The sequence below is a fragment of the Balaenoptera physalus genome (assembly GCF_965194825.1).
Source record: "Balaenoptera physalus genome assembly, chromosome: Y".
NCBI classification, from domain to species: Eukaryota; Metazoa; Chordata; class Mammalia; order Artiodactyla; family Balaenopteridae; genus Balaenoptera; species Balaenoptera physalus.
Genome location: NC_138904.1, coordinates 16,890,163 through 16,913,696, shown reverse-complemented (window position 1 = coordinate 16,913,696; position 23,534 = coordinate 16,890,163). Strand labels below are relative to the sequence as shown.

General features: G+C 41.4%; 1 protein-coding gene across 6 annotated transcripts in view; it reads left to right on the top strand.

Moving 5' to 3' along the window:
* Positions 1 to 23,534, top strand: part of LOC309653326 (lysine-specific demethylase 5C-like) — a 60,548-nt gene that overhangs the window by 29,778 nt on the left and 7,236 nt on the right. For all 6 annotated transcript variants that reach the window (XM_082447923.1, XM_082447921.1, XM_082447924.1 and 3 more), the window contains exon 14: positions 23,346 to 23,465. In XM_082447923.1, coding sequence (XP_082304049.1) covers positions 23,346 to 23,465 — 120 coding nt within the window. The remainder of the gene's footprint in view (positions 1 to 23,345; positions 23,466 to 23,534) is intronic.

Here is a 23,534-nt window from a genome sequence, read left to right as displayed (position 1 = left end):
GCTGTGGCTAACACTTCCAAAACCATGTTGAATAATAGTGGTGAGAGTGGGCAACCTTGTCTTGTTCCTGATCTTAGTGGAAATGGTTTCAGTTTTTCACTATTGAGGATGATGTTCGCTGTGGGTTTGTCATATATGGTCTTTATTATGTTGAGGAAAGTTCCCTCTATGCCTGCTTTCTAGAGGGTTTTTATCATAAATGTGTGTTAAATTTTGTAGAAAGCTTCCTCTGCATCTATTGAGGTGATCATATGGTTTTTCTCCTTCAGTTTGTTAATATGGTGTTTCACATTGATTGATTTGTGTATATTGAAGAATCCTTGCATTTCTGGGATAAACCCCACTTGATCATGGTGTATGATGCTTTTAATGGGCTGTTAGATTCTGTTTGCCAGTATTTTGTTGACGATTTTTGCATCTGTGTTCATCAGTGATATTGGCCTGTAGTTTTCTGTCTTTGTGACATCTTTGTCTGGTTTTGGTATCAGGGTGATGGTGGCCTCATAGAATGAGCTGGGGAATGTTCCTCCCTCTGCAATATTTTGGAACAGTTTGAGAAGGATAGGTGTTAGCTCTTCTCTAAATATTTGATAGAATTCGCCTGTGAAGCCATGTGGTCCTGGGCTTTTGTTTGTTGGAAGATTTTTAATCACAGTTTCAATATCAGTGCTTGTGATTGGTCTGTTCATATTTTCTATTTCTTCCTGGTTCAGTCTCGGCAGGTTGTGCATTTCTAAGAATTTGTCCATTTCTTCCAGGTTGTTCATTATATTGGCATAGAGTTGCTTGTTGTAATCTCTCATGATCCTTTGTACTTCTGCAGTGTCAGTTGTTACTTCTTCTTTTTCATTTCTAATTCTATTGATTTGAGTCTTCTCCCTTTTTCTCTTGATGAGTCTGGCTAATGGTTTATCAATTTTGTTTATCTTCTCAAAGGACCAGCTTTTAGTTTTATTGATCTTTGCTATTGTTTCCTTCATTTCTTTTTCATTTATTTCTGATCTGATCTTTATGATTTCCTTCCTTCTGCTATCTTTGGGGTTTTTTTGTTCTTCTTTCTCTAATTGCTTTAGGTGCAAGTTTAGGTTGTTTTTTGAGATGTTTCCTGTTTCTTGAGGTAGAATTGTATTGCTGTAAACTTCCCTCATACAACTGCTTTTGCTGCATCCCATAGGTTTTGGATTGTCATGTCTCCATTGTCATTTGTTTCTAGGTATTTTTTGCTTTCCCCTTTGATTTCTTCAGTGATCACTTCATTATTAAGTAGTGTATTGTGTACCCTCCGTGTGTTTGTATTTTTTACAGATCTTTTCCTGTAATTGATATCTAGTCTCATAGCACTGTGGTCGGAAAACATACTTGATAAGATTTCAATTTTCTTAAATTTACCAAGGCTTGATTTGTGACCCACGATATGATCTATCCTGGAGAATGTTCCATGAGCACTTGAGAAAAATGTGTATTCTGTTGTTTTTGGGTGGAATGTCCTATAAATAGCAATTAAGTCCATCTTGTTTAATGTATCATTTAAAGCTTGTGTTTCCTTATTTATTTTCGTTTTGGATGATCTGTCCATTGGTGAAAGTGGGGTGTTAAAGTCCCCTACTATGATTGCGTTACTGTCGATTTTCCCTTTTACGGCTGTTAGTATGTGCCCTTGTCTTTTTTAATAGTCTTTATTTTATTTTATTATTATTATTTTTTTTTTTTTTTTAACATCTTTATTGAAGTATAATTGCCTTACAATGGTGTGTTAGCTTCTGCTTTATAACAAAGTGAATCAGTTATACATAAACAATATGTTCCCATTTCTCTTCCCTCTTGCATCTCCCTCCCTCCCACCCTCCCCATCCCATCCCTCTAGATGGTCACAAAGCACCGAGCTGATCTCCCTGTGCTATGCGGCTGCTTCCCACTAGTTATCTATTTTACATTTGGTAGTGTATATATGTCCATGACACTCTCTTACCCTGTCACATCTCACCCCACCCCCTCCCCATATCCTCAAGTCCATTCTCTAGTAGGTCTGTGTCTTTATTCCCGTCTTTCCACTAGGTTCTTCATGGCCTTTTTTTTTTTTTTTTTCCCCTTAGATTCCGTATATATGTGTTAGCATACTGTATTTGTTTTTCTCTTTCTGACTTATTTCACTCTGTATGACAGACTCTAACTCCATCCACCTCATTACAAATACCTCCATTTCATTTCTTTTTATGGCTGAGTAATATTCCATTGTATATATGTGCCACATCTTCTTTATCCATTCATCTGTCGATGGACATTTAGATTGCTTCCATGTCCTGGCTATTGTAAATAGAGCTGCAATGAACATTTTGGTACATGACTCTTTTTGACCTATGGTTTTCTCAGGGTATATGCCCAGTAGTGGGATTGCTGGGTCGTATGGTAGTTCTATTTGTAGTTTTTTAAGGAACCTCCATACTGTTCTCCATAGTGGCTGTATCAATTTACATTCCCACCAACAGTGCAAGAGTGTTCCCTTTCCTCCACACCCTCTCCAGCATTTATTGTTTCTAGATTTTTTGATGATGGCCATTCTGACCGGTGTGAGATGATATCTCATTGTAGTTTTGATTTGCATTTCTCTAATTATTAATGATGTTGAGCATTCTTTCATGTGTCTGTAGGCCATCTGTATATCTTCTTTGGAGAAATGTCTATTTAGGTCTTCGGCCCATTTTTGGATTGGGTTGTTCGTTTTTTTGTTATTGAGCTGCATGAGCTGCTTGTAAATCTTGGAGATTAATCCTTTGTCAGTTGCTTCATTTGCAAATATTTTCTCCCATTCTGATGGTTGTCTTTTGGTCTTGTTTATGGTTTCCTTTGCTGTGCAAAAGCTTTTAAGTTTCATTAGGTCCCATTTGTTTATTTGTGTTCTTATTTCCATTTCTCTGGGAGCTGGGTCAAAAAGAATCTTGCTGTGATGTATGTCATAGAGTGTTCTGCCTATGTTTTCCTCTAAGAGTTTGATAGTGTCTGCCCTTACACTTAGGTCTTTAATCCATTTTGAGTTTATTTTTGTGCATGGTGTCAGGGAGTGTTCTATTTTCATACTTTTACATGTACCTGTCCAATTTTCCCAGCACCACTTATTGAAGAGGCTGTCTTTTCTCCACTGTATATGCTTGCCTCCTTTATCAAAAATAAGGTGCCCATATGTGTGTGGGTTTATCTCTGGGCTTTCTATCCTGTTCCATTGATCTATATTTCTGTTTTTGTGCCAGTACCAAACTGTCTTGATTACTGAAGCTTTGTAATATAGTCTGAAGTCAGGGAGCCTGATTCCCCCAGCTCCATTTTTCGTTCTCAAGATTGCTTTGGCTATTCGGGGTCTTTTGTGTTTCCATACAAATTGTGAAATTTTTTGTTCTAGTTCTGTGAAAAATGCCAGTGGTAGTTTGATAGGGATTGCATTGAATCTGTAGATTGCTTTGGGTAGTAGAGTCATTTTCACAATGTTGATTCTTCCAATCCAGGAACATGGTATATCTCTCCATCTATTTGTATCATCTTTAATTTCTTTCATCAGTGTCTTATAATTTTCTGCATACAGGTCTTTTGTCTCCTTAGGTAGGTTTATTCCTAGATATTTTATTCTTTTTGTTGCAATGGTAAATGGGAGTGTTTTCTTAATTTCACTTTCAGATTTTTCGTCATTAGTGTATAGAAATGCAAGAGATTTCTGTGCATTAATTTTGTATCCTGCTACTTTACCAAATTCATTGATTAGTTCTAGGAGTTTTCTGGTAGCATCTTTAGGATTCTCTATGTATAGTATCATGTCATCTGCAAATAGTGACAGCTTTACTTCTTCTTTTCCGATTTGGATTCCTTTTATTTCTTTGTCTTCTCTGATTGCTGTGGCTAACACTTCCAAAACTATGTTGAATAATAGTGGTGAGAGTGGGCAACCTTGTCTTGTTCCTGATCTTAGTGGAAATGGTTTCAGTTTTTCACTATTGAGGACAATGTTGGCTGTGGGTTTGTCATATATGGCCTTTATTATGTTGAGGAAAGTTCCCTCTGTGCCTACTTTCTGCAGGGCTTTTATCATAAATGGGTGTTGAATTTTGTCGAAAGCTTTCTCTGCATCTATTGAGATGATCATATGGTTTTTCTCCTTCAGTTTGTTAATATGATGTATCACATTGATTGATTTGCGTATATTGAAGAATCCTTGCATTCCTGGGATAAACCCCACTTGACCATGGTGTATGATCCTTTTAATGTGCTGTTGGATTCTGTTTGCTAGTATTTTGTTGAGGATTTTTGCATCTATGTTCATCAGTGATATTGGCCTGTAGTTTCCTTTCTTTGTGACATCTTTGTCTGGTTTTGGTATCAGGGTGATGGTGGCCTCGTAGAATGAGTTTGGGAGTGTTCCTCCCTCTGCAATATTTTGGAAGAGTTTGAGAAGGATAGGTGTTAGCTCTTCTCTAAATGTTTGATAGAATTCACCTGTGAAGCCATCTGGTCCTGGGCTTTTGTTTGTTGGAAGGTTTTTAATCACAGTTTCAATTTCAGTGCTTGTGATTGGTCTGTTCATATTTTCTATTTCTTCCTGGTTCAGTCTCGGCAGTTTGTGCCTTTCTAAGAATCTGTCCATTTCTTCCAGGTTGTCCATTTTATTGGCATAGAGTTGCTTGTAGTAATCTCTCATGATCTTTTGTATTTCTGCAGTGTCAGTGGTTACTTCTCCTTTTTCATTTCTAATTCTATTGATCTGAGTCTTCTCCCTTTTTCTCTTGATGAGTCTGGCTAATGGTTTATCAATTTTGTTTATCTTCTCAAAGAACCAGCTTTTAGTTTCATTGATTTTTGCTATTGTTTCCTTCATTTCTTTTTCATTTATTTCTGACCTGATCTTTATAATTTCTTTCCTTCTGCTGGCTTTGGGGTTTTTTTGTTCTTCTTTCTCTAATTGCTTTAGGTGCAAGGTTAGGTTGTTTATTCGAGATGTTTCCTGTTTCTTGAGGTAGGCTTGTATTGCTATAAACTTCCCTCTTAGCACTGCTTTTGCTGCGTCCCATAGGTTTTGGGTCGTCGTATCTCCGTTGTCATTTGTTTCTAGGTATTTTTTGATTTCCCCTTTGATTTCTTCAGTGATCACTTCGTTATTAAGTAATGTATTGTGTAGCCTCCATGTGTTTGTATTTTTTACAGGTCTTTTCCTGTAATTGATATCTAGTCTCATAGCGTTGTGGTCGGAAAAGATACTTGATACGATTTCAATTTTCTTAAATTTACCAAGGCTTGATTTGTGACCCAAGATATGATCTATCCTGGAGAATGTTCCATGAGCACTTGAGAAAAATGTGTATTCTGTTGTTTTTGGATGGAATGTCCTATAAATATCAATTAAGTCTATCTTGTTTAATGTATCATTTAAAGCTTGTGTTTCCTTATTTATTTTCATTTTGGATGATCTGTCCATTGGTGAGAGTGGGGTGTTAAAGTCCCCTACTATGATTGTGTTGCTGTCGATTTCCCCTTTTATGGCTGTTAGTATTTGCCTTATGTATTGAGGTGCTCCTATGTTGGGTGCATAAATATTTACAATTGTTATACCTTCCTCTTGTATCGATCCCTTGATCATTATATAGTGTCCTTCTTTGTCTCTTGTAATAGTCTTTATTTTAAAGTCTATTTTGTCTGATATGAGAATTGCTACTCCAGCTTTCTTTTGATTTCCATTTGCATGGAATATCTTTTTCCATCCCCTCACTTTCAGTCTATATGTGTCTCTAGGTCTGAAGTGGGTCTCTTGTAGACAGCATATATATGGGTCTTGTTTTTGTATCCATTCAGCCAGCCTGTGTCTTTTGGTGGGAGCATTTAATCCATTTACATTCAAGGTAATTATCGATATGTATGTTCCTATTCCCATTTTCTTAAATGTTTTGGGTTTGTTATTGTAGGTGTTTTCCTTCTCTTGTGTTTCTTGCCTAGAGAAGTTCCTTTAGCATTTGTTGTAAAGCTGGTTTGGTGGTGCTGAACTCTCTCAGCTTTTGCTTGTCTGTAAAGGTTTTAATTTCTCTATCGAATCTGAATGAGATCCTTGCTGGGTAGTGTAATCTTGGTTGCAGGTTTTTCTCCTTCATCACTTTAAGTATATCCTGCCACTCCCTTCTGGCTTGCAGAGTTTCTGCTGAAAGATCAGATGTTAACCTTATGGGGATTCCCTTGTGTGTTATTTGTTTTTTTTCCCTTGCTGCCTTTAATATGTTTTCCTTATATTTAATTTTTGACAGTTTGATTAATATGTGTCTTGGTGTGTTTCTCCTTGGGTTTATCCTGTATGGGACTCTCTGTGCTTCCAGGACTTGATTAACTATTTCCTTTCCCATATTAGGGAAGTTTTCAACTATAATCTCTTCAAATATCTTCTCAGTCCCTTTCTTTTTCTCTTCTTCTTCTGGGACCCCTATAATTCGAATGTTGGCGCGTTTAATGTTGTCCCAGAGGTCTCTGAGACTGTCCTCAGTTCTTTTCATTCTTTTTTCTTTATCCTGCTCTGCAGTAGTTATTTCCACCATTTTATCTTCCAGGTCACTTATCCTTTCTTCTGCCTCAGTTATTCTGCTATTGATCCCATCTAGAGTATTTTTAATTTCATTTATTGTGGTTTTCATCATTGCTTGGTTCCTCTTTAGTTCTTCTACGTCCTTGTTAAATGTTTCTTGCATTTTGTCTATTCTATTTCCAAGATTTTGGATCATCCTTACTATCATTATTCTGAATTCTTTTTCAGGTAGACTACCTATTTCCTCTTCATTTGTTAAGTCTGGTATGTTCTGACCCTGCTCCTTCATCTGCTGTGTGTTTTTCTGTCGTCTCATTTTGCTTATCTTACTGTGTTTGGGGTCTCCTTTTCACAGGCTGCAGGTTCGTAGTTCCTGTTGTTTTTGGTATCTGTCCCCAGTGGCTAAGGTTGGTTCAGTGGGTTGTGTAGGCTTCCTGGTGGAGGGAACTAGTGCCTGAGCTCCGGTGGATGAGGTTGGCTCTTGTCTTTCTGGTGGGCACGTCCACGTCTGGTGGTGTATTTTGGGGTGTCTGTGGCCTTATTATGATTTTAGGCAGCCTCTCTGCTAATGGATGGGGCTGTGTTCCTGTCTTGCTAGTTGTTTGGCATATGGTGTCCAGCACTGTAGCTTGTTGGTCGTTGAGTGAAGCTGGGTCTTGATGTTGAGATGGAGATCTCTGAGAGATTTTTGCCGTTTGGTATTACGTGAAGCTGGGAGGTCTCTTGTGGACCAGTGTCCTGAAGTTGGCTCTCCCACCTCAGAGGCACGGCCCTGATGCCTGGCTGGAGCACCAAGAGCCTTTCGTCCACACGGCTCAGAGTAAAAGGGAGAAAAAATAGAAAGAAAGAAAGAAAGAAAGAAAGAGGCTATAATATAGTGAAGTAAAATAAAGCTATTGTAACGCAAAGCTATACAGACAAAATCGCACCCAGAAGCATATACATATACACTCACAAATAAAGGAAAAGGGGAAAAATTAATATATCCTGCTCCCAAAGTCCACCTCCTGAATTTGGGATGATTCGTTGTCTATTCAGGTATTCACCAGATGCAGGCACATCAAGTTGTTTGTGGAGTTTTAATCCGCTGCTTCTAAGGTTGCTGGGAGAGATTTCCCCTTATCTTCCCTGTTCGCACAGTTCCTGGGGTTCAGCTTTGGATTTGGACCCGCCTCTGCGTGTAGGTCGCCTGAGGGCGTCTATTCCCCGCACAGACAGGACGGGGTTAAAGGAGCAGCTGCTTCGGGGGCTCTGGCTCCCTCAGGCCGCGGGGAGGGAGGTGTACAGAGGAGGCGGGGTGAGCCTGCGGCGGCCGAGGCCGGCGTGACGTTGCACCAGCCTGAGGCGGGCAGTGCGTTCTCCCGGGGAACTTGTCCCCGGATCACGGGACCCTGGCAGTGGCGGGCTGCACAGGCTCCCGGGAGGGGCGATGTGGAGAGTGACTTGTGCTCACACACAGGCTTTTTGGAGGCGGCAGCAGCAGCCCCAGCGTCTCACGCCCGTCTCTGGGGTCCGTGCTGATCGCCGCGGCTCACGCCTTTCTCTGGAGTTCGTTTAGGCGGCACTCTGAATCCCCTCTCCTTGCGCGCCGCGAAACAAAGAGGCAAGAAAAAGTCTCTTGCCTCTTCGGCAGCTGCAGACTTTTTCCCGGACTCCCTACCAGCCAGCTGTGGCGCGCTAGCCCCTTCAGGCTGTGTTCACGCCGCCAGCCCCAGTCCTCTCCCTGCGATCCAACCGAAACCGAAACCCGAGCCTCAGCTCCCAGCCCCGCCCGCCGAGCAGACCAGCCTCTCGGGCTGGTGAGTGCTGCTCCGCGCCGAGCCTCTGTGCGGGAGTCTCTCCGTTTTTTTCCTCTGCGCCCCTGTTGCTGTGGGGTCTGCGGTGATCGCCGCGGCTCGCGCCCTTCTCTGGAGTTCGTTTAGGCGGCGCTCTGAATCCCCTCTCCTTGCGCGCCGCGAAACAAAGAGGCAAGAAAAAGTCCCTTGCCTCTTCGGCAGCTGCAGACTTTTTCCCGGTCTCCCTCCCAGCCCGCTGTTGTGCGCTAATCCCTTCAGGCTGTGTTCACGCCGCCAGCCCCAGTCCTCTCCCTGCGATCCAACCGAAACCGAAACCCGAGCCTCAGCTCCCAGCCCCGCCCGCCCCGGCGGGGGAGCAGACAAGCCTCTCGGGCTGGAGAGTGCTGCTCGGCGCCGAGCCTCTGTGCGGGAATCTCTCCGTTTTTCCCTCTGCGCCCCTGTTGCTGTGGGATCCGCGTTGGTAGCTGCGGCTCGCGCCCGTCTCTGAAGTTCGTTTAGGCAGCGCTCTGAATCCCCTCTCCTCGCGCACCAGGAAACAAAGAGGGAAGAAAAAGTCTCTTGCCTCTTCGGCAGCTGCAGACTTTTTCCCGGACTCCCTCTTGGCTAGCTGTGGTGCACTAACGCCTTCAGGCTGTGTTCACGCCGCCAACCCCAGTCCTCTCCCTGCGATCCGACCGAAGCCCGAGCCTCAGCTCCCAGCCCCGCCCGCCCCGGCGGGTGAGCAGACAAGCCTCTCGGGCTGGAGAGTGCTGCTCGGCGCCAAGCCTCCGTGCGGGAACCTCTCCGCTTTGCCCTCCGCACCCCTGTGGCTGCGCTCTCCTCCGTGGCTCCGAAGCTTCCCCCCTCTGCCACCCGCAGTCTCCGCCCGCGAAGGGGCTTCCTAGTGCGTGGAAATCTTTCCTCCTTCACGGCTCCCTCCCACTAGTGCAGGTGCCGTCCCTATTCTTTTGTCTCTGTTATTTCTTTTTTCTTTTGCCCTACCCAAGTACGGGGGGAGTTTCTTGCCTTTTTGGAGGTCGGACGTTTTCTGCCAGCGTTCAGTGGGTGTTCTGTAGGAGCAGTTCCACGTGTAGATGTATTTCTACTGTATCTGTGGGAAGGAAGGTGATCTCCGCGTCTTACTCTTCCGCCATCTTCCCGAGGACCAATAGTCTTTATTTTAAAGTCTATTTTGTCCGATATGAGAATTGCTACTCCAGCTTTCTTTTGATTTCCATTTGCATGGAATGTCTTTTTCCATCCCCTCACTTTCAGTCTGTATGTGTCCCCAGGTCTGAAATGGGTCTCTTGTAGACAGCATATATACGGGTCTTGTTTTTGTATCCATTCAGCCAGTCTGTACTTTTTGGGGGAAGCATTTAATCCATTTACATTTAAGGTAATTATCGATATGTATGTTCCTATTCCCATTTTCTTAAATGTTTTGAGTTTGTTATTGTAGGTGTTTTCCTTCTCTTGTGTTTCTTGCCTAGAGAAGTTTCTTTAGCATTTGTTGTAAAGCTGGTTTGGTGGTGCTGAACTCTCAGCTTTTGCTTGTCTGTAAAGGTTTTAATTTCTTCATTAAATCTGAATGAGATCCTTGCTGGGTAGAGTAATCTTGGTTGTAGGTTTTTCTCCTTCATCACTTTAAGTATATCCTGCCACTCCCTTCTGGCTTGCAGAGTTTCTGCTGAAAGATCAGCTGTTAACCTTATGGCGATTCCCTCGTGTGTTATTTGTTGTTTTTCCCTTGCTGCTTTTAATATGTTTTCTTTATATTTAATTTTTGATAGTTTGATTAATATGTGTCTTGGCATGTTTCTCCTTGGATTTATCCTGTATGGGACTCTCTGTGCTTCCAGGACTTGATTAACTATTTCCTTTCCCATATTAGGGAAGTTTTCAAGTGTAATCTCTTCAAATATTTTCTCAGTCCCTTTCTTCTTCTCTTCTTCTTCTGGGACCCCTATAATTCGAATGTTGGTGCATTTAATATTGTCCCAGAGGTCTCTGAGACTGTCCTTAGTTCTTTTCATTCTTTTTTCTTTATTCTGCTCTGCAGTAGTTTTTTCCACTACTTTATCTTCCCGGTCACTTATCTGTTCTTCTGCATCAGTTATTCTGCTATTGATCCCTTCTAGAGTATTTTAAATTTCATTTATTGTGTTGTTCATCATTGCTTTTTTCCTCTTTAGTTCTTCTAGGTCCTTGTTAAATGTTTCTTGCATTTTCTCTGTTCTATTTCCAAGATCTTGGATCATCTTTACTATCATTATTCTGAATTCTTTTTTAGGTAGATTGCCTATTTCCTCTTCATTTGTTAGGTCTGGTGTGTTTTTACCTTGCTCCTTCATCTGCTGTGTGTTTTTCTGTCTTCTCATTTTGCTTATCTTACTGTGTTTGGGATCTCCTTTTCGCAGGCTGCAGGTTCGTAGTTCCTGTTGTTTTTGGTATCTGTCCCCAGTGCCTATGGTTGGTTCAATGGGTTGTGTAGGCTTCCTGTTGGAGGGGACTAGTGCCTGTGTTCTGGTGGATGAGGCTGGATCTTGTGTTTCTGGTGGGCACGTCCACGTCTGGTGGTGTGTTTTGGGGTGTCTGTGACCTTATTATGATTTTAGGCAGCCTCTCTGCTAATGGATGGGGCTGTGTTCCTGTCTTGCTAGTTGTTTGGCATAGGGTGTCCAGCACTGTAGTTGCTGGTCGTTGAGTGAAGCTGGGTCTTGGTGTTGAGATGGAGATCTCTGAGAGATTTTCGCCGTTTGGTATTATTACATGGAGCTGGGAGGTCTCTTGTGGACCAGTGTCCTGAAGTTGGCTCTCCTACCTCAGAGGTATAGCCTTGATGCCTGGCTGGAGCACCAAGAGCCTTTCATCCACACGGCTCAGAATAAAAGGGATTAAAAAATAGAAAGAAAGAGGATAAAATAAAGTAAGATAAAATAAAGCTATTAAAATTAAAAATAAGAAAAAAATTATTAAGAAAAAATTTAAGAAAAAAATTTTTTTAACTTGTAAAAATAATTTTTTTAATTTTTTAAAATAAAAAATAAAATTATTAAGAAAAACATTTATTAAGAAAAAATTTTTTTAATTTTTTAAAATAAAAAATTAAAAAATTTTTTAAGAAAAAACAAAAATCGACAGACCAAACCATCGGACAAATGGTGAAAGCAAAGCTATACAGACAAAATCTCACACAGAAGCATACACATTTCACACTCACAAAAATAGGAAAAGGGGAAAAAATAATATATCCTGCTCCCAAAGTTCACCTCCTCAATTTGGGATGATTTGTTGTCTATTCAGTTATTTCACAGATGCAGGGACATCAAGTTGTTTGTGGAGCTTTAATCCGCTGCTTCTGAGGCTGCTGGGAGAGATTTCCCTTTCTCTTCTTTGTTCGCCCAGCTCCTGGGGTTCAGCTTTGGATGTGGACCCGCCTCTGCGTTTAGGTCACCTGAGGGCGTCTGTTCTTCGCTCACGCAGGACGGCGTTAAAGGAGCAGCTGCTTCGGGGGCTCTGGCTCACTCAGGCCGGGGGGAGGTTGGGGTACAGAGGAGGCGGGGCGAGCCTGCGGCGGCAGAGGCCAGCATGACGTTGCAGCAGCCTGAGGCGTGCTGTGTGTTCTACCGGGGAAGTTGTCCCTGGATCACGGGACCCTGGCAGTGACGGGCTGCACCGGCTCTGTGGAGGGGCGGTGTGGAGAGTGACCTGTGCTCGCACACAGGCTTTTTGGTGGCGGCAGCAGCAGCCTTTGCATCTCACACCTGTCTCTGGGGTCTGCGCTGATAGCCACGGCTCGCGCCCGTCTCTGGAGCTCCTTTATGCGGCACTCTGAATCCCCTCTCCTCGCGCACCAGGAAACAAAGAGGCAAGAAAAAGTCTCTTGCCTGTTGGGCAGCTCCAGACCTTTTCCCGGACTCCCTCCCGGCTAGCTGTGGTGCGCTAACCCCTTCAGGCTGTGTTCTCGCCGCCAACCTCAGTCCTCTCCCTGCGATCCGACCGACTGAAGCCCGAACCTCAGCTCCCAGCCCCCGCCCGCCCTGGCGGGTGAGTAGACAAGCCTCTCGGGCTGGTGAGTGCTGGTCGGTGCCGATCCTCTGTGCGGGAATCTCTCTGCTGTGCCCTCCGCACCCCTGTGGCTGTGCTCTCCTCCGTGGCTCCGAAGCTTCCCCCTCCGCCACCCGCAGTCTCTGCCCGCGAAGGGGCTTCTTAGTGTGTGGAAACCTTTCCTCCTTCACGGCTCCCTCCCACTGGTGCAGGTCCCATCCCTATTCTTTTGTCTCTGTTTTTTCTTTTTTCTTTTGCCCTACCCAGGTACGTGTGGAGTGTCTTGCCTTTTGGGAGGTCTGCCGTCTTCTGCCAGCATTCAGTGGGTGTTCTATAGAAGCAGTTCCACGTTTAGATGTATTTCTGATGTATCTGTGGGAAAGAAGGTGATCTCTGCGTCTTACTCTTCCACTGTCTTGCCCAGACCCCCCCTGTAATTTCCTTTTTTTAAAATTAATTTTTATTGGAGTACAGTTGCTTTACAGTGTTGTATTAGTTTCTGCTGTACAGCAAAGTGAATCAGTTATACGTAGAAATATATCCCTTCTTTTTTGGATTTCCTTCCCATTTAGGTCACCACAGAGTGCTGAGTATAGAGTTCCCTGTGCTGTGCAGTAGGTTCTTGGTAGTTATCTATTTTATACATAGTAGTGTATATATGTCAATCCAGTAATGTATATATGTCAATCCCAATCTCGCAATTCATCCCACCCCTCCTTTCCCTGCTTGGTGTCCATATGTTTGTTCTCTATGTCTGTGTCTCTGTTTCTGCTTTGCAAATAAGTTCATCTGTATCATTTTTCTAGATTCCACATATAAGCAATGTTATCTTTATATCTTCTTCATTCTTTTTTCTTTCATCACTCTGTGTTATTGCAAACTTCTGGCATCCCTGATTTCTGATGGGAAATCTGCTGATAGTCTTATTGAGGATTCATTATATAAGATGAATTGCTTCTGTCTTGCTACTCTCAAGATTCTGTCTTTGGTTTTGGCTTTTGAGAGTTTGATTATACTGTGTCTTTTTAAATTTATTCTACTTAGAGTGGATTGAGCTTCTTGGATGTGCACATTTTTTCCTAAAATTTGGGAATTGTTCAGCCATTATTTCTTCAAATGTCTTTCTGCTAGTTTATTTCTGTCCTCTTTCTCTGGACTTCTGTAATGCATGTATTGATGTTATTGGTGTCCCACAGGTGTTTTAGGTTGTTTATTTTTCTTTATTCTTTTTTTTCCGGTGCTTCTCAGACTGAATAATCTCAGTCAACCTATTTTAAAGCTTGCTGATTTTTTCTTTAGCCTACCCAAATCTATTGAAACCATTCAGTGACTTTCTTCCCTTAATTATTGTCCTTTATGGCTTAAGAATACTTTTCTGTCTCCTTTTTATAATTTTTTACTTTATTGAAATTCTCTATTTGCAGGGGACACCATTCTCCTGTTTTTCTTCAGTTCTTTGAACAGTATTTTAAATGTGCCTATTTAAGACAATTGATTTTCAGGTTTTGTCAGGTCCAGTTTTCAGGGATAGTTTTGTTGAATAGGCCATACTTTCCTATTTTTTCATTTGCCTTCTAATATTTTCTTGAAAATAGGACTTCTGAGTATTGTATTGTGGCAGCTCCAGAAATCAGATTGTGTCATTACCACCTCCTCTCAGTATTTGTTATTGCTGCTTTTGTGGTAGCATTGTTGTTTAGTGACTTTCCTGAACTAATTTGGGGGTTGTCATTTGAAATAATACATAATACAAATACATAATACAAAATACACAATAGAAAATAAGCCATTTAAAAGTGAATAATTCAGTGGGTTAGTACATCCACAGTGTTGTGCAACCACCACCTCTGTGTAGTTCCAAAAACAAATCTTTAGCCATCTAGTCAGTCTCCATTCACCCCTTTCTCCTAGTCCTTGAGCCAAAGACTTATTTTTGGTCTATACAGATTTACCTATTCTGGATATTTCCTGTAAATGTAATAGTACAGTATGTAGCCTCTGTGTCTCACCTTCTTTTACTTATTATAATTTCAGGGTTTATCCATGTGGTAGCATGTCAATTCATCATTGATTTTTTGGTTTAAAAGTATTCCATTGTATGTATATGCCACATTTTGTTTATCCATTCTTCTCTCCATAGACATTTAGGTTTTTTCCACGTTTTGACTATTGTGTATAATACTGCTTTTAAACATTTGTCTGTAAAAATGTTTGAGCACTTCCTTTTTTTTTTAAGGACTTTTTTGACGTGGACCATTTTTTTTTAAGTCTTTTTATTAAATTTGTTACGATATTACTTCTGTTTTATGTTTCGGTTTTCTGGCCTAGAGGCATTTGGGATCTTAGCTCCCAGACCAGGGATTGAACGCACATCCCCTGCATTGGAAGGCAAAGTCTTTTTTTAACATCTTTATTGGAGTATAATTTCTTTACAATGTTGTGTTAGTTTCTGCTGTATAACAAAGCAAATCAGCTATATGTACACATACATCCACATATTCTCTCTCTCTTAAACCTCCCTCCCACCCTTCCTATCCCCCCCAACTAGGTGGTCACAAAGCACTGAGCTGATCTCCCTGTGCTATGCAGCAGCTTCCCACTAGCTATTTATTTTACATTTGGTAGTGTATATATGTCATGCTACTCTCTTACTTCGTCCCAGCTTACCCTTCCCATGCCTCCCCATGTCCTCAGGTCCATTCTGTACGTCTCCATCTGTATTCCCATCGAGCCCCTAGGTTCATCACATCCATTTATTTTAGATTCCATATATATGTATTAGCATATGGTATTTGTTTTTCTCTTTCTGGTTTACTTCACTCTGTGTGACACACTGTAGGTCCATCCACCTCACTACAAATAACTCAGTTTGGCTTCTTCTATATTTTGGAGATTAATCCTTCGTCAGTTGCTTCATTTGCAAATATTTTCTCCCATTCTGAGGGTTGTCTTTTTGTCTTGTTTATGGTTTCCTTTGCTGTGCAAAAGCTTTTAAGTTTCATTAGGTCCCATTTGTTTATTTGTGTTCTTATTTCCATTTCTCTGGGAGCTGGGTCAAAAAGAATCTTGCTGTGATGTATGTCATAGAGTGTTCTGGCTATTGTAAATAGTGCTGCAGTGAATATTGTGGTACATGTCTCTTTTTGAATTACGGTTTTCTCACAGTATATACCCAGTAGTGGGATTGCTGGGTCATATGGTAGTTCTTTTTTTAGTTTTTTGAGGAACCTCCATACTGTTCTCCATAGTGGCTGTATCAGTTTACATTCCCACCACCCTTTCCCGCATTTATTGTTTGTAGATTTTTTGATGATGGCCATTCTGGTGTGAGATGATATCTCATTGTAGTCTTGATTTACATTTCTCTAATGATTAATGGTGAACATTCTTTAATGTGTTTGTTGGCAATCTGTATATCTTCTTTGGAGAAATATCTATTTAGGTCTTCTGCCCAATTTTGGATTGGGTTGATTGGTTTTTTGATACTGAGCTGCATGAGCTGTTTGTGTATTTCAGAAATTAATCCTTTGTGAACTGCTTCGTTTGCAAATACTTCTCCCATTCTCAGGGTTATCTTTGTGTCTCGTTTATGGTTTCCTTTGCTGTGCAAAAGCTTTTAAGTTTCATCAGGCCCCATTTATTTATTTTTGTTTTTATTTCCATTTCTGTAGGAGGTGGGTCAAAAAGGATCTTACTGTGATTTATGTCATAGAGTGTTCTGCCTGTGTTTTGCTCTAAGAGTTTTGCAGTGTCTGGCCTTACATTTAGGTCTTTAATCCCTTTTGAGTTTTTCTGTATGGTGTTAGGAAGAGTTCTAATTTCAGTCTTTTACATGGAGCTGTGCAGTTTTCCCAGCACCACTTATTGAAGAGACTGTCTTTTCTCCACTCTATATTCTTGCCTCCTTTGTCATAGATAAGATGACCAAAGATGCATGGGTTTATCTCTGGGCTTTCTATGATATTCCATTGATCTATATTTCTTTTTTTGTGCCAGTACCATACTGTCTTGATTACTGTAGCTTTGTAATATAGTCTGAAGTCCAGGAGCCTGATTCCTCCAGCTCTGTTATGGTGTTTTTCTTTCTCAAGATTGCTTTGGCTATTCGGGGTCTTTTGTGTTTCCATACAAATTGTGAAATTTTTTGTTCTAGTTCTGTGAAAAATGCCAGTGGTTGTTTTCTCAGGACTGCATTGAATCTGTAGATTGCTTTGGGTAGTATAGTCATTTTCACAATGTTGATTCTTCCAATCCGAGAACATGGTATATCTCTCCATCTATTTGCATCATCTTTAATTTCTTTCATCAGTGTCTTATAATTTTCTGCATACAGGTCTTTTGTCTCCTTAGGTAGGTTTCTTCCTAGATATTTTATTCTTTTTGTTGCAATGGTAAATGGGAGTGTTTTCTTAATTTCACTTTCAGATTTTTCATCATTAGTGTATAGGAATGCAAGAGGTTTCTGTGCATTAATTTTGTATCCTGCTACTTTACCAAATTCATTGATTAGCTCTAGTAGTTTTCTGGTAGCATCTTTAGGATTCTCTATGTATAGCATCATGTCATCTGCAAACAGTGACAGCTTTACTTTTTCTTTTCCGATTTGGATTCCTTTTCTTTTTCTTCTCTGATTGCTGTGGCTAACACTTCCAAAACTATGTTGAATAATAGTGGTGAGAGTGGGCAACCTTGTCTTGTTCCTGATCTTAGTGGAAATGGTTTCAGTTTTTCACCATGGAGAACGATGTTGGCTGTGGGTTTGTCATATATAGCCTTTATTATGTTGAGGTAAGTTCCCTCTATGCCTACTTTCTGGAGGGTTTTTATCATAAATGGGTGTTGAATTTTGTCGAAAGCTTTCTCTGCATCTATTGAGATGATCATATGGTTTTTCTCCTTCAGTTTGTTAATATAGTATACCACATTGATTTGCATATATTGAAGAATCCTTGCATTCCTGGGATAAACCCCACTTGATTGTGGTTTACGATCCTTTTAATGTGCTGTTGGATTCTGTTTGCTAGTATTTTGTTGAGGATTTTTGCATCTGTGTTCATCAGTGATTTAGGCCTGTAGTTTTCCTTTTTGTGACATCTTTGTCTGGTTTTGGTATCAAGATGTTGGTGGCCTTGTAGAATGAGTTTGGGAGTGTTCCTCCCTCTGCTGTATTTTGGAAGAGTTTGAGAAGAATGGGTATTAGCTCTTCTCTAAATGTTTGATAGAATTCACCTGTGAAGCCATCTGGTCCTTGAATTTTGTTGGCTGGAAGATTGTTAATCACAATTTCAACTTCATTACTTGAGATTGGTCTGTTCATGTTTTCTGTTTCTTCGTGGTTCAGTCTTAGAAGGTTATATCTTTCTAAGAATTTGTCCATTTCTTCCAGGTTGACCATTTTATTGGCATAAAGTTGCTTGTAGTAGTCTCTCATGATCCTTTGTATTTCTGCAGTGTCAGTGTTACTTCTTTTTCATTCTGATGATTTGAGTCTTCCCCCTTTTTTTCTTGATGAGTCTGGCTAATGGTTTATTAATTTTGTTTATCTTCTCAAGGAGCCAGCTTTTAGTTTTATTGATCTTTGCTATTGTTTCTTTTATTTCTTTTCATTTATTTCTTATCTGGTCTTTATGATTTTTTTCTTGCTGCAAACTTCGGGCTTTTTTAGTTCTTTTTTTCTCTAATTGCTTTAGTTGTAAGGTTATGTTGTTTATTTGAGATGTTTCTTGAGGTAGGGTTGTATTGCTGTAAACTTCCCTCTTAGAACTGCTTTTGCTGTATCCCAGAAGTTTTGGATCATTATGCTTTCATCTTCCTTTCTCTCTAGGTATTTTTTGATTTCCTCTTTGATATCTTCAGTGATCCATCGGTTGTTTAGTAGTGTATTGTTTAGCCCTCATGTGTTTGTATTTTTTGCAGATTTTTTCCTGTAGTTGATATCTAGTCTCATAGCATTGTGGCCACAAAAGGTACTTGATATGATTTCAGTTTTCTTAAATACTGAGGCTTGATTTGTGACCCAAGATATGTTCTCTTCTGGAGAATGTTCCATGTGCACTTGAGAAGAAAATGTATTCTGTTGTTTTGGGATGGAATATCCTATAAATATCAATCAGTTAAGTCCATCTGTGTCATTTAAAGCTTGTGTTTCCTTATTTATATTCATTTGAATGATCTGTCCACTGGTGAAATGGGGTGTTAAAAGTCCCCTACTATTACTCTGTTACTGTCGATTTCCCCTTTTAAGGCTGTTAGCATTTGCCTTCTATATTGAGGATCTCCTGTGTTGGGTGCATAAATATTTAATTGTTGTATCTTCTTCTTGGATTCATCCCTTGATCGTTATGTGGTGTCCTTCTTTGTCTCTTGTAATAGTCTTTATTTTAGAGTCTGTTTTGTCTGACATGAGTATTGTTACTCCACCTTTCTTTGATTTCTGTTTGCATGGAATATCTTTTTGCCTTCCCCCAATTTTAGTCTGTTTGTGTCCCTAGGTTTGAAGTGTGTCTCTTATAGACAGCATATATATGGGTCTTGTTTTTGTGTCCATTCAGCCAGTCTCTGCCTTTTGATTGGAGCATTTTATCCATTTACATTTAAGGTAATTGTTGATATGTATGTTCCTATTACCATTTTCTTAATTCTTTTGGGTTTGTTATTGTAGGTCTTTTCCTTCTCTTGTGTTTCCTGCCTGGAGAAGTTCCTTTGGCATTTGCTGTAAAGCTAGTGTGGTGGTGCTGAATTCTCTTAGCTTTTGCTTGTCTGTAAAGGTTTTAATTTGTCTGTCGAATCTGAATGAGATCCTTGCTGGGTAGAGTAATCTTGGTTGGAGGTTTCTCCCTTTGATCACTTTTAATATGTCCTGCCACTCCCTTCTGGACTGCAAAGTTTCTGCTCAAACATTAGCTGTTATCTTTATGGTGTTTCCCTTGTATGTTATTGTTGCTTTTCCCTTACTGCTTTTAATATTCTTTCTTTTCTTCAATTTTGATAGTTTGATTAATGTGTGTTTTGGCATGTTTCTCCTTGGATTTTCCTGTATGGGACTCTCTGTGCTTCCTGGAGTTGATTGACTACTTCCATTCCGATGTCAGGGAAGCTTACAATTGTAATCTCTTCATATATTTTCTCAGACCTTTTCTTTTTCTCTTCTTCTTCTGGGACCCCTATAATTCAAATGTTGGTGTATTTAATGTTGTCCCAGAGGTCTCTGAGTGAGACTGTTCTCAATTCTTTTCATTCTTTTTTCTTTATTCTGCTCTATGGTAGTAATTTCCACTATTTTATCTTCCAGGTCACTTACCCGTTCTTCTGCCTCAGTTATTCTGCTATTGATCCCTTCTACAGTATTTTTAATTTGATTTATTGTGTTTTTCATCATTGCTTTGTTCCTCTTTAGTTCTTCTAGGTCCTTGTTAAACCTTTCTTGTATTTTCTCCATTCTATTTCCAAGATTCTGGATTATCTTTACTATGATTACTCTGAATTCTTTTTCAGGTAGACTGCCTATTTCCTCTTCATTTGTTTGGTCAGGTGGGTTTTTACCTTGTTCCTTCATCTGCTGTGTGTTTCTGTGTCTTCTTAATTTTGCTTACCTTACTGTGTTTGGGGTCTCCTTTTCTCAGGCTGCAGGTTCGTAGTTCCTGGGTTTTTTTGGTGTCTTCCCCCAGTGGGTGTGGTTGGTTTAATGGCTTGCGTAGGCTTGAGGTGGAGGGGACTGGTGCCTGTGCTCTGGTGGGTGGGGTTGGATCTTGTCTTTCTGGTGGGCAGGTCCACATCTGGTGGTGTGTTTTGGGGTGTCTGAACTTATTATGACTTTAGGCAGCCTCTGCTAATGGGTGGGGTTGTTGCTCTCTTGCTTGTTGTTTGTCATGGGTCATCCAGCACTGGAGCTTGCTTGCTGTTGGGTGGAGCTCAGTCTTAGTGTTGCGGCAGAGATCTCTGGGAGAGGTCTCACTGATTGTTATTATGTGGGGCTGGAAGGTCTCTGGTGGTCCAGTGTCCCGGCCTTGGCTCTACCACCTTGGAGGCTCAGGCCCAACACCTAGCCATAGCACCAATATCCTGCCAGCTGCACAGCTCGGAAGAAACAAAAAAAAAAGAAAGAATCCCAAAACAAATGGTGGTAAAGCAAACCTAAACAGATAAAATCACACAAAGAAACATACACACACTCACAAAAAGAGAAAAAGGAAATAAAAATAAAGAGGAAGAGAGCAACCCAACCAGTAAACTAATCCACCAATGATAAGAACTAGAAACTAAAATAAACATAAAACCAGAAAGAAATTAGGTGCAGAAAGCAAACCGCAAGGCTACAGTTCCTCCCAAAGTCCACCTCCTCAATTTGGGATGATTCATTGTCTATTCAGGTGTTCCACAGATGCAGGTACATCAAGTTGATTGTGGAGATTTAATCCTCTGCTCCTGAGGCTGCTGGGAGAGATTTCCCTTCTCGTCTTTGTTCGCACGGCTCTTGGGGTTCAGCTTTGGATTTGGACCCGCCTCTGCGTGTAGGTCGCCTGAGGGCATCTGTTCTTCACTCAGACAGGACAGGGTTAAAGGAGCAGCTGATTCGGGGGCTCTGGCTCACTCAGGCCGGGGAGAAGGAGGGCTATGGGATGTGGGACGAGCCTGCAGGCGCAGAACCGGCGTGATGTTGCCCCAGCCTGAGGTGTGCCGTGTGTTCTCCCAGGGAAGTTGTCCCTGGATCACGGGACCCTGGCAGTGACAGGCTGCACAGGCCCCGGGAGGGGATGTGTGGAGAGTGACCTGTGCTTACACACAGGCTTCTTGGTGGCGGCAGCAGCAGCCTTAGCGTCTCATGCCCATCTCTGGGATCCGTGCTGATAGCCGTGGCTCGCGCCAGTTTCTGGAGCTCGTTTAGATGGTGTTCTGAATCCCCTCTCCTTGCACACCCCAAAACAGTGGTCTCTTACCTCTTAGGCAGTTCCACACTGTTTCCTGGACTCTCTCCCAGGTAGCTGTGGTTCACTATCCCCCTTCTGGCTGTGTTCATGCAGCCAACCCCAGTCCTCTCCCTGGGATCTGACCTCCAAAGCCCAAGCCTCAGCTCCGAGCCACCACCTGCCCCAGCAGGTGAGCAGACAAGCCTCTCAGGCTGGTGAGTACTGGTCGGCACCGATCCTCTGCGGGCATCTCTCTGCTTTGCCCTCTGCACCCCTATTACTGCGCTCTCCTCCGTGGCTCCGAAGCTTCCCCCCTGCCACCCCCATCTCCACCAGTGAAGGGTCTCCCTAGTGTGTGGAAACTTTTCCTCCTTCACAGCTTCCTCCCACAGGTGTGGGTCCTGTCCCTATTCTTTTGTCTCTGTTTTTTTCTTCTTTTTCCCTACCCAGGTACGTGGGGGGTTTCTTGCCTCTTGGGAAGTCTGAGGTCTTCTGCCAGCGTTCAGTAGGTCTTCTGTTCAGCGTTCAGTTCTGTAGGAGTTCTTTCACATGTAGATGTATTTTTGATGTATTTGTGGAGAGGAAGGTGATCTCCATGTCTTACTCCTCTGCCATCTTGAAGGTCTTCCTTGAAGGTGAAGTCTTAACCACTGGACCGCCAGGGAAGTCCCTGAGCGCTTGCTTTCAATTCTTTGTTACATAGCCAGAAATGCATCATATGATTCAACGTTTAACTTTCTAAGGAACCTCCATACTGTGTTCCATAGTGGATCCACCAGTATACTTTCCTACTGACAGGTTCCATTTTTTCTACATTTTTGCCATCCAGTTATTTTCTTTAAAAAAATTTTTTTGGCCATCACAGTGGTAAGAAGTATCTCATGTGATTTTGATGTGCATTTCCCTAAAGACTAATGACTTTGAGTGTCTTTTTTATGGGCTTGAAGTAATCCTGTAAAGTCTGTTCTTTTTCTCTGTTCCATTAGAGTGGTAGTCATCTATCAGTGAGACTTTTCCTTAAACCAAGGAGAAAGAAAAATATATCCTCCCAGTCTTCCCAGGTTGGCTCTGGTTGGGGGCTCTTTTTCAGTGCTTAGTGAAAACTGTTTAAAACTGTAACCACCTGATTGTAGCCAAAAAATCAGCCAGAGGTAGGAGTTTAGGGTCTTCACAGGTTTTTTTCCTTAGTATTCGTATAGCCTTCTCAATTTTCAGAAATAAGTAGGAGCTTTTCAGAGCCCTTATTTCCCCAAATATCTCTTTCCCTTGCCTTTTACTTCCCAGGCATTTTAGAATTTATTTTTTGGTCAGTCTTTTTTCTCTTAGTAAAGGTGACAATGGGTAATACATTTTTCTTTGCATGCTTTCAACAAACAGAACATGTGAAGCCGCTTCTATTCCTGAGGGGAAACCCTCAGGCAGATGAAATAAGGGGAGATACTTGAGCTAATTTTTCAGGGAGCCATATGACAGGTCAAAACACACATCAGTTTTTTGAAAACAAGGTGTACATTGTGCTGCAGGCACCAGCAGGCTGCACCAGGATCTTAAAACTGCTGTCCTCAAGGTAGCTGTTAAGATTGGGTGAAGGGGTCATAGGCAGAGAAGTTATGACACCATGGTGTACTTGTGACATTTTAAAAATTTCTTCTTCTTTGTGTTTTCATTTTTTTGTTTTTAATTTATGGTTTTTGTAGTTTGTGATTTTACTGCAGAATTTTGAAAATGCGTAAGACACTTTTTGCCAGCCCAATCGTTGGTAGAGGGACAAAAGTTTGGAGTTCCCATTCCATCATTTGTGCTAATATTATTTCCCGACCTTTGAAATTGACATTTCTTTATTTGTTGACGTTAAGAATTTTCTTCTTGTTTATGGATGATTCGTGTATTTAATTCTTTAATTGGGCATTATTTTCCTCTGTACTTTTGTCTGAATATCACTTTCAACCATCACACTCTTCATTTTCTCTTTTAGGGCACGTAAGTGAAGTAGAGTTTATGTGAAAAGCGTTCTTAACTCTACGTCCTCCCATCCTTAGTCCTGACCCACACCCTCCTGTCTCTTTTCAGGTTGTGCGCACAAATCAGTGTGCAGGAGAATTTGTCATCACTTTCCCTCGAGCTTACCACAGCGGCTTTAACCAAGGCTACAACTTTGCAGAGGCTGTCAACTTTTGTACTGCTGACTGGGTGAGTCTGGAATGGATGGGTTTGCAAATAGAAAAGTGTAAAGAATATGAGTAGAGGTTATTGTGGAGA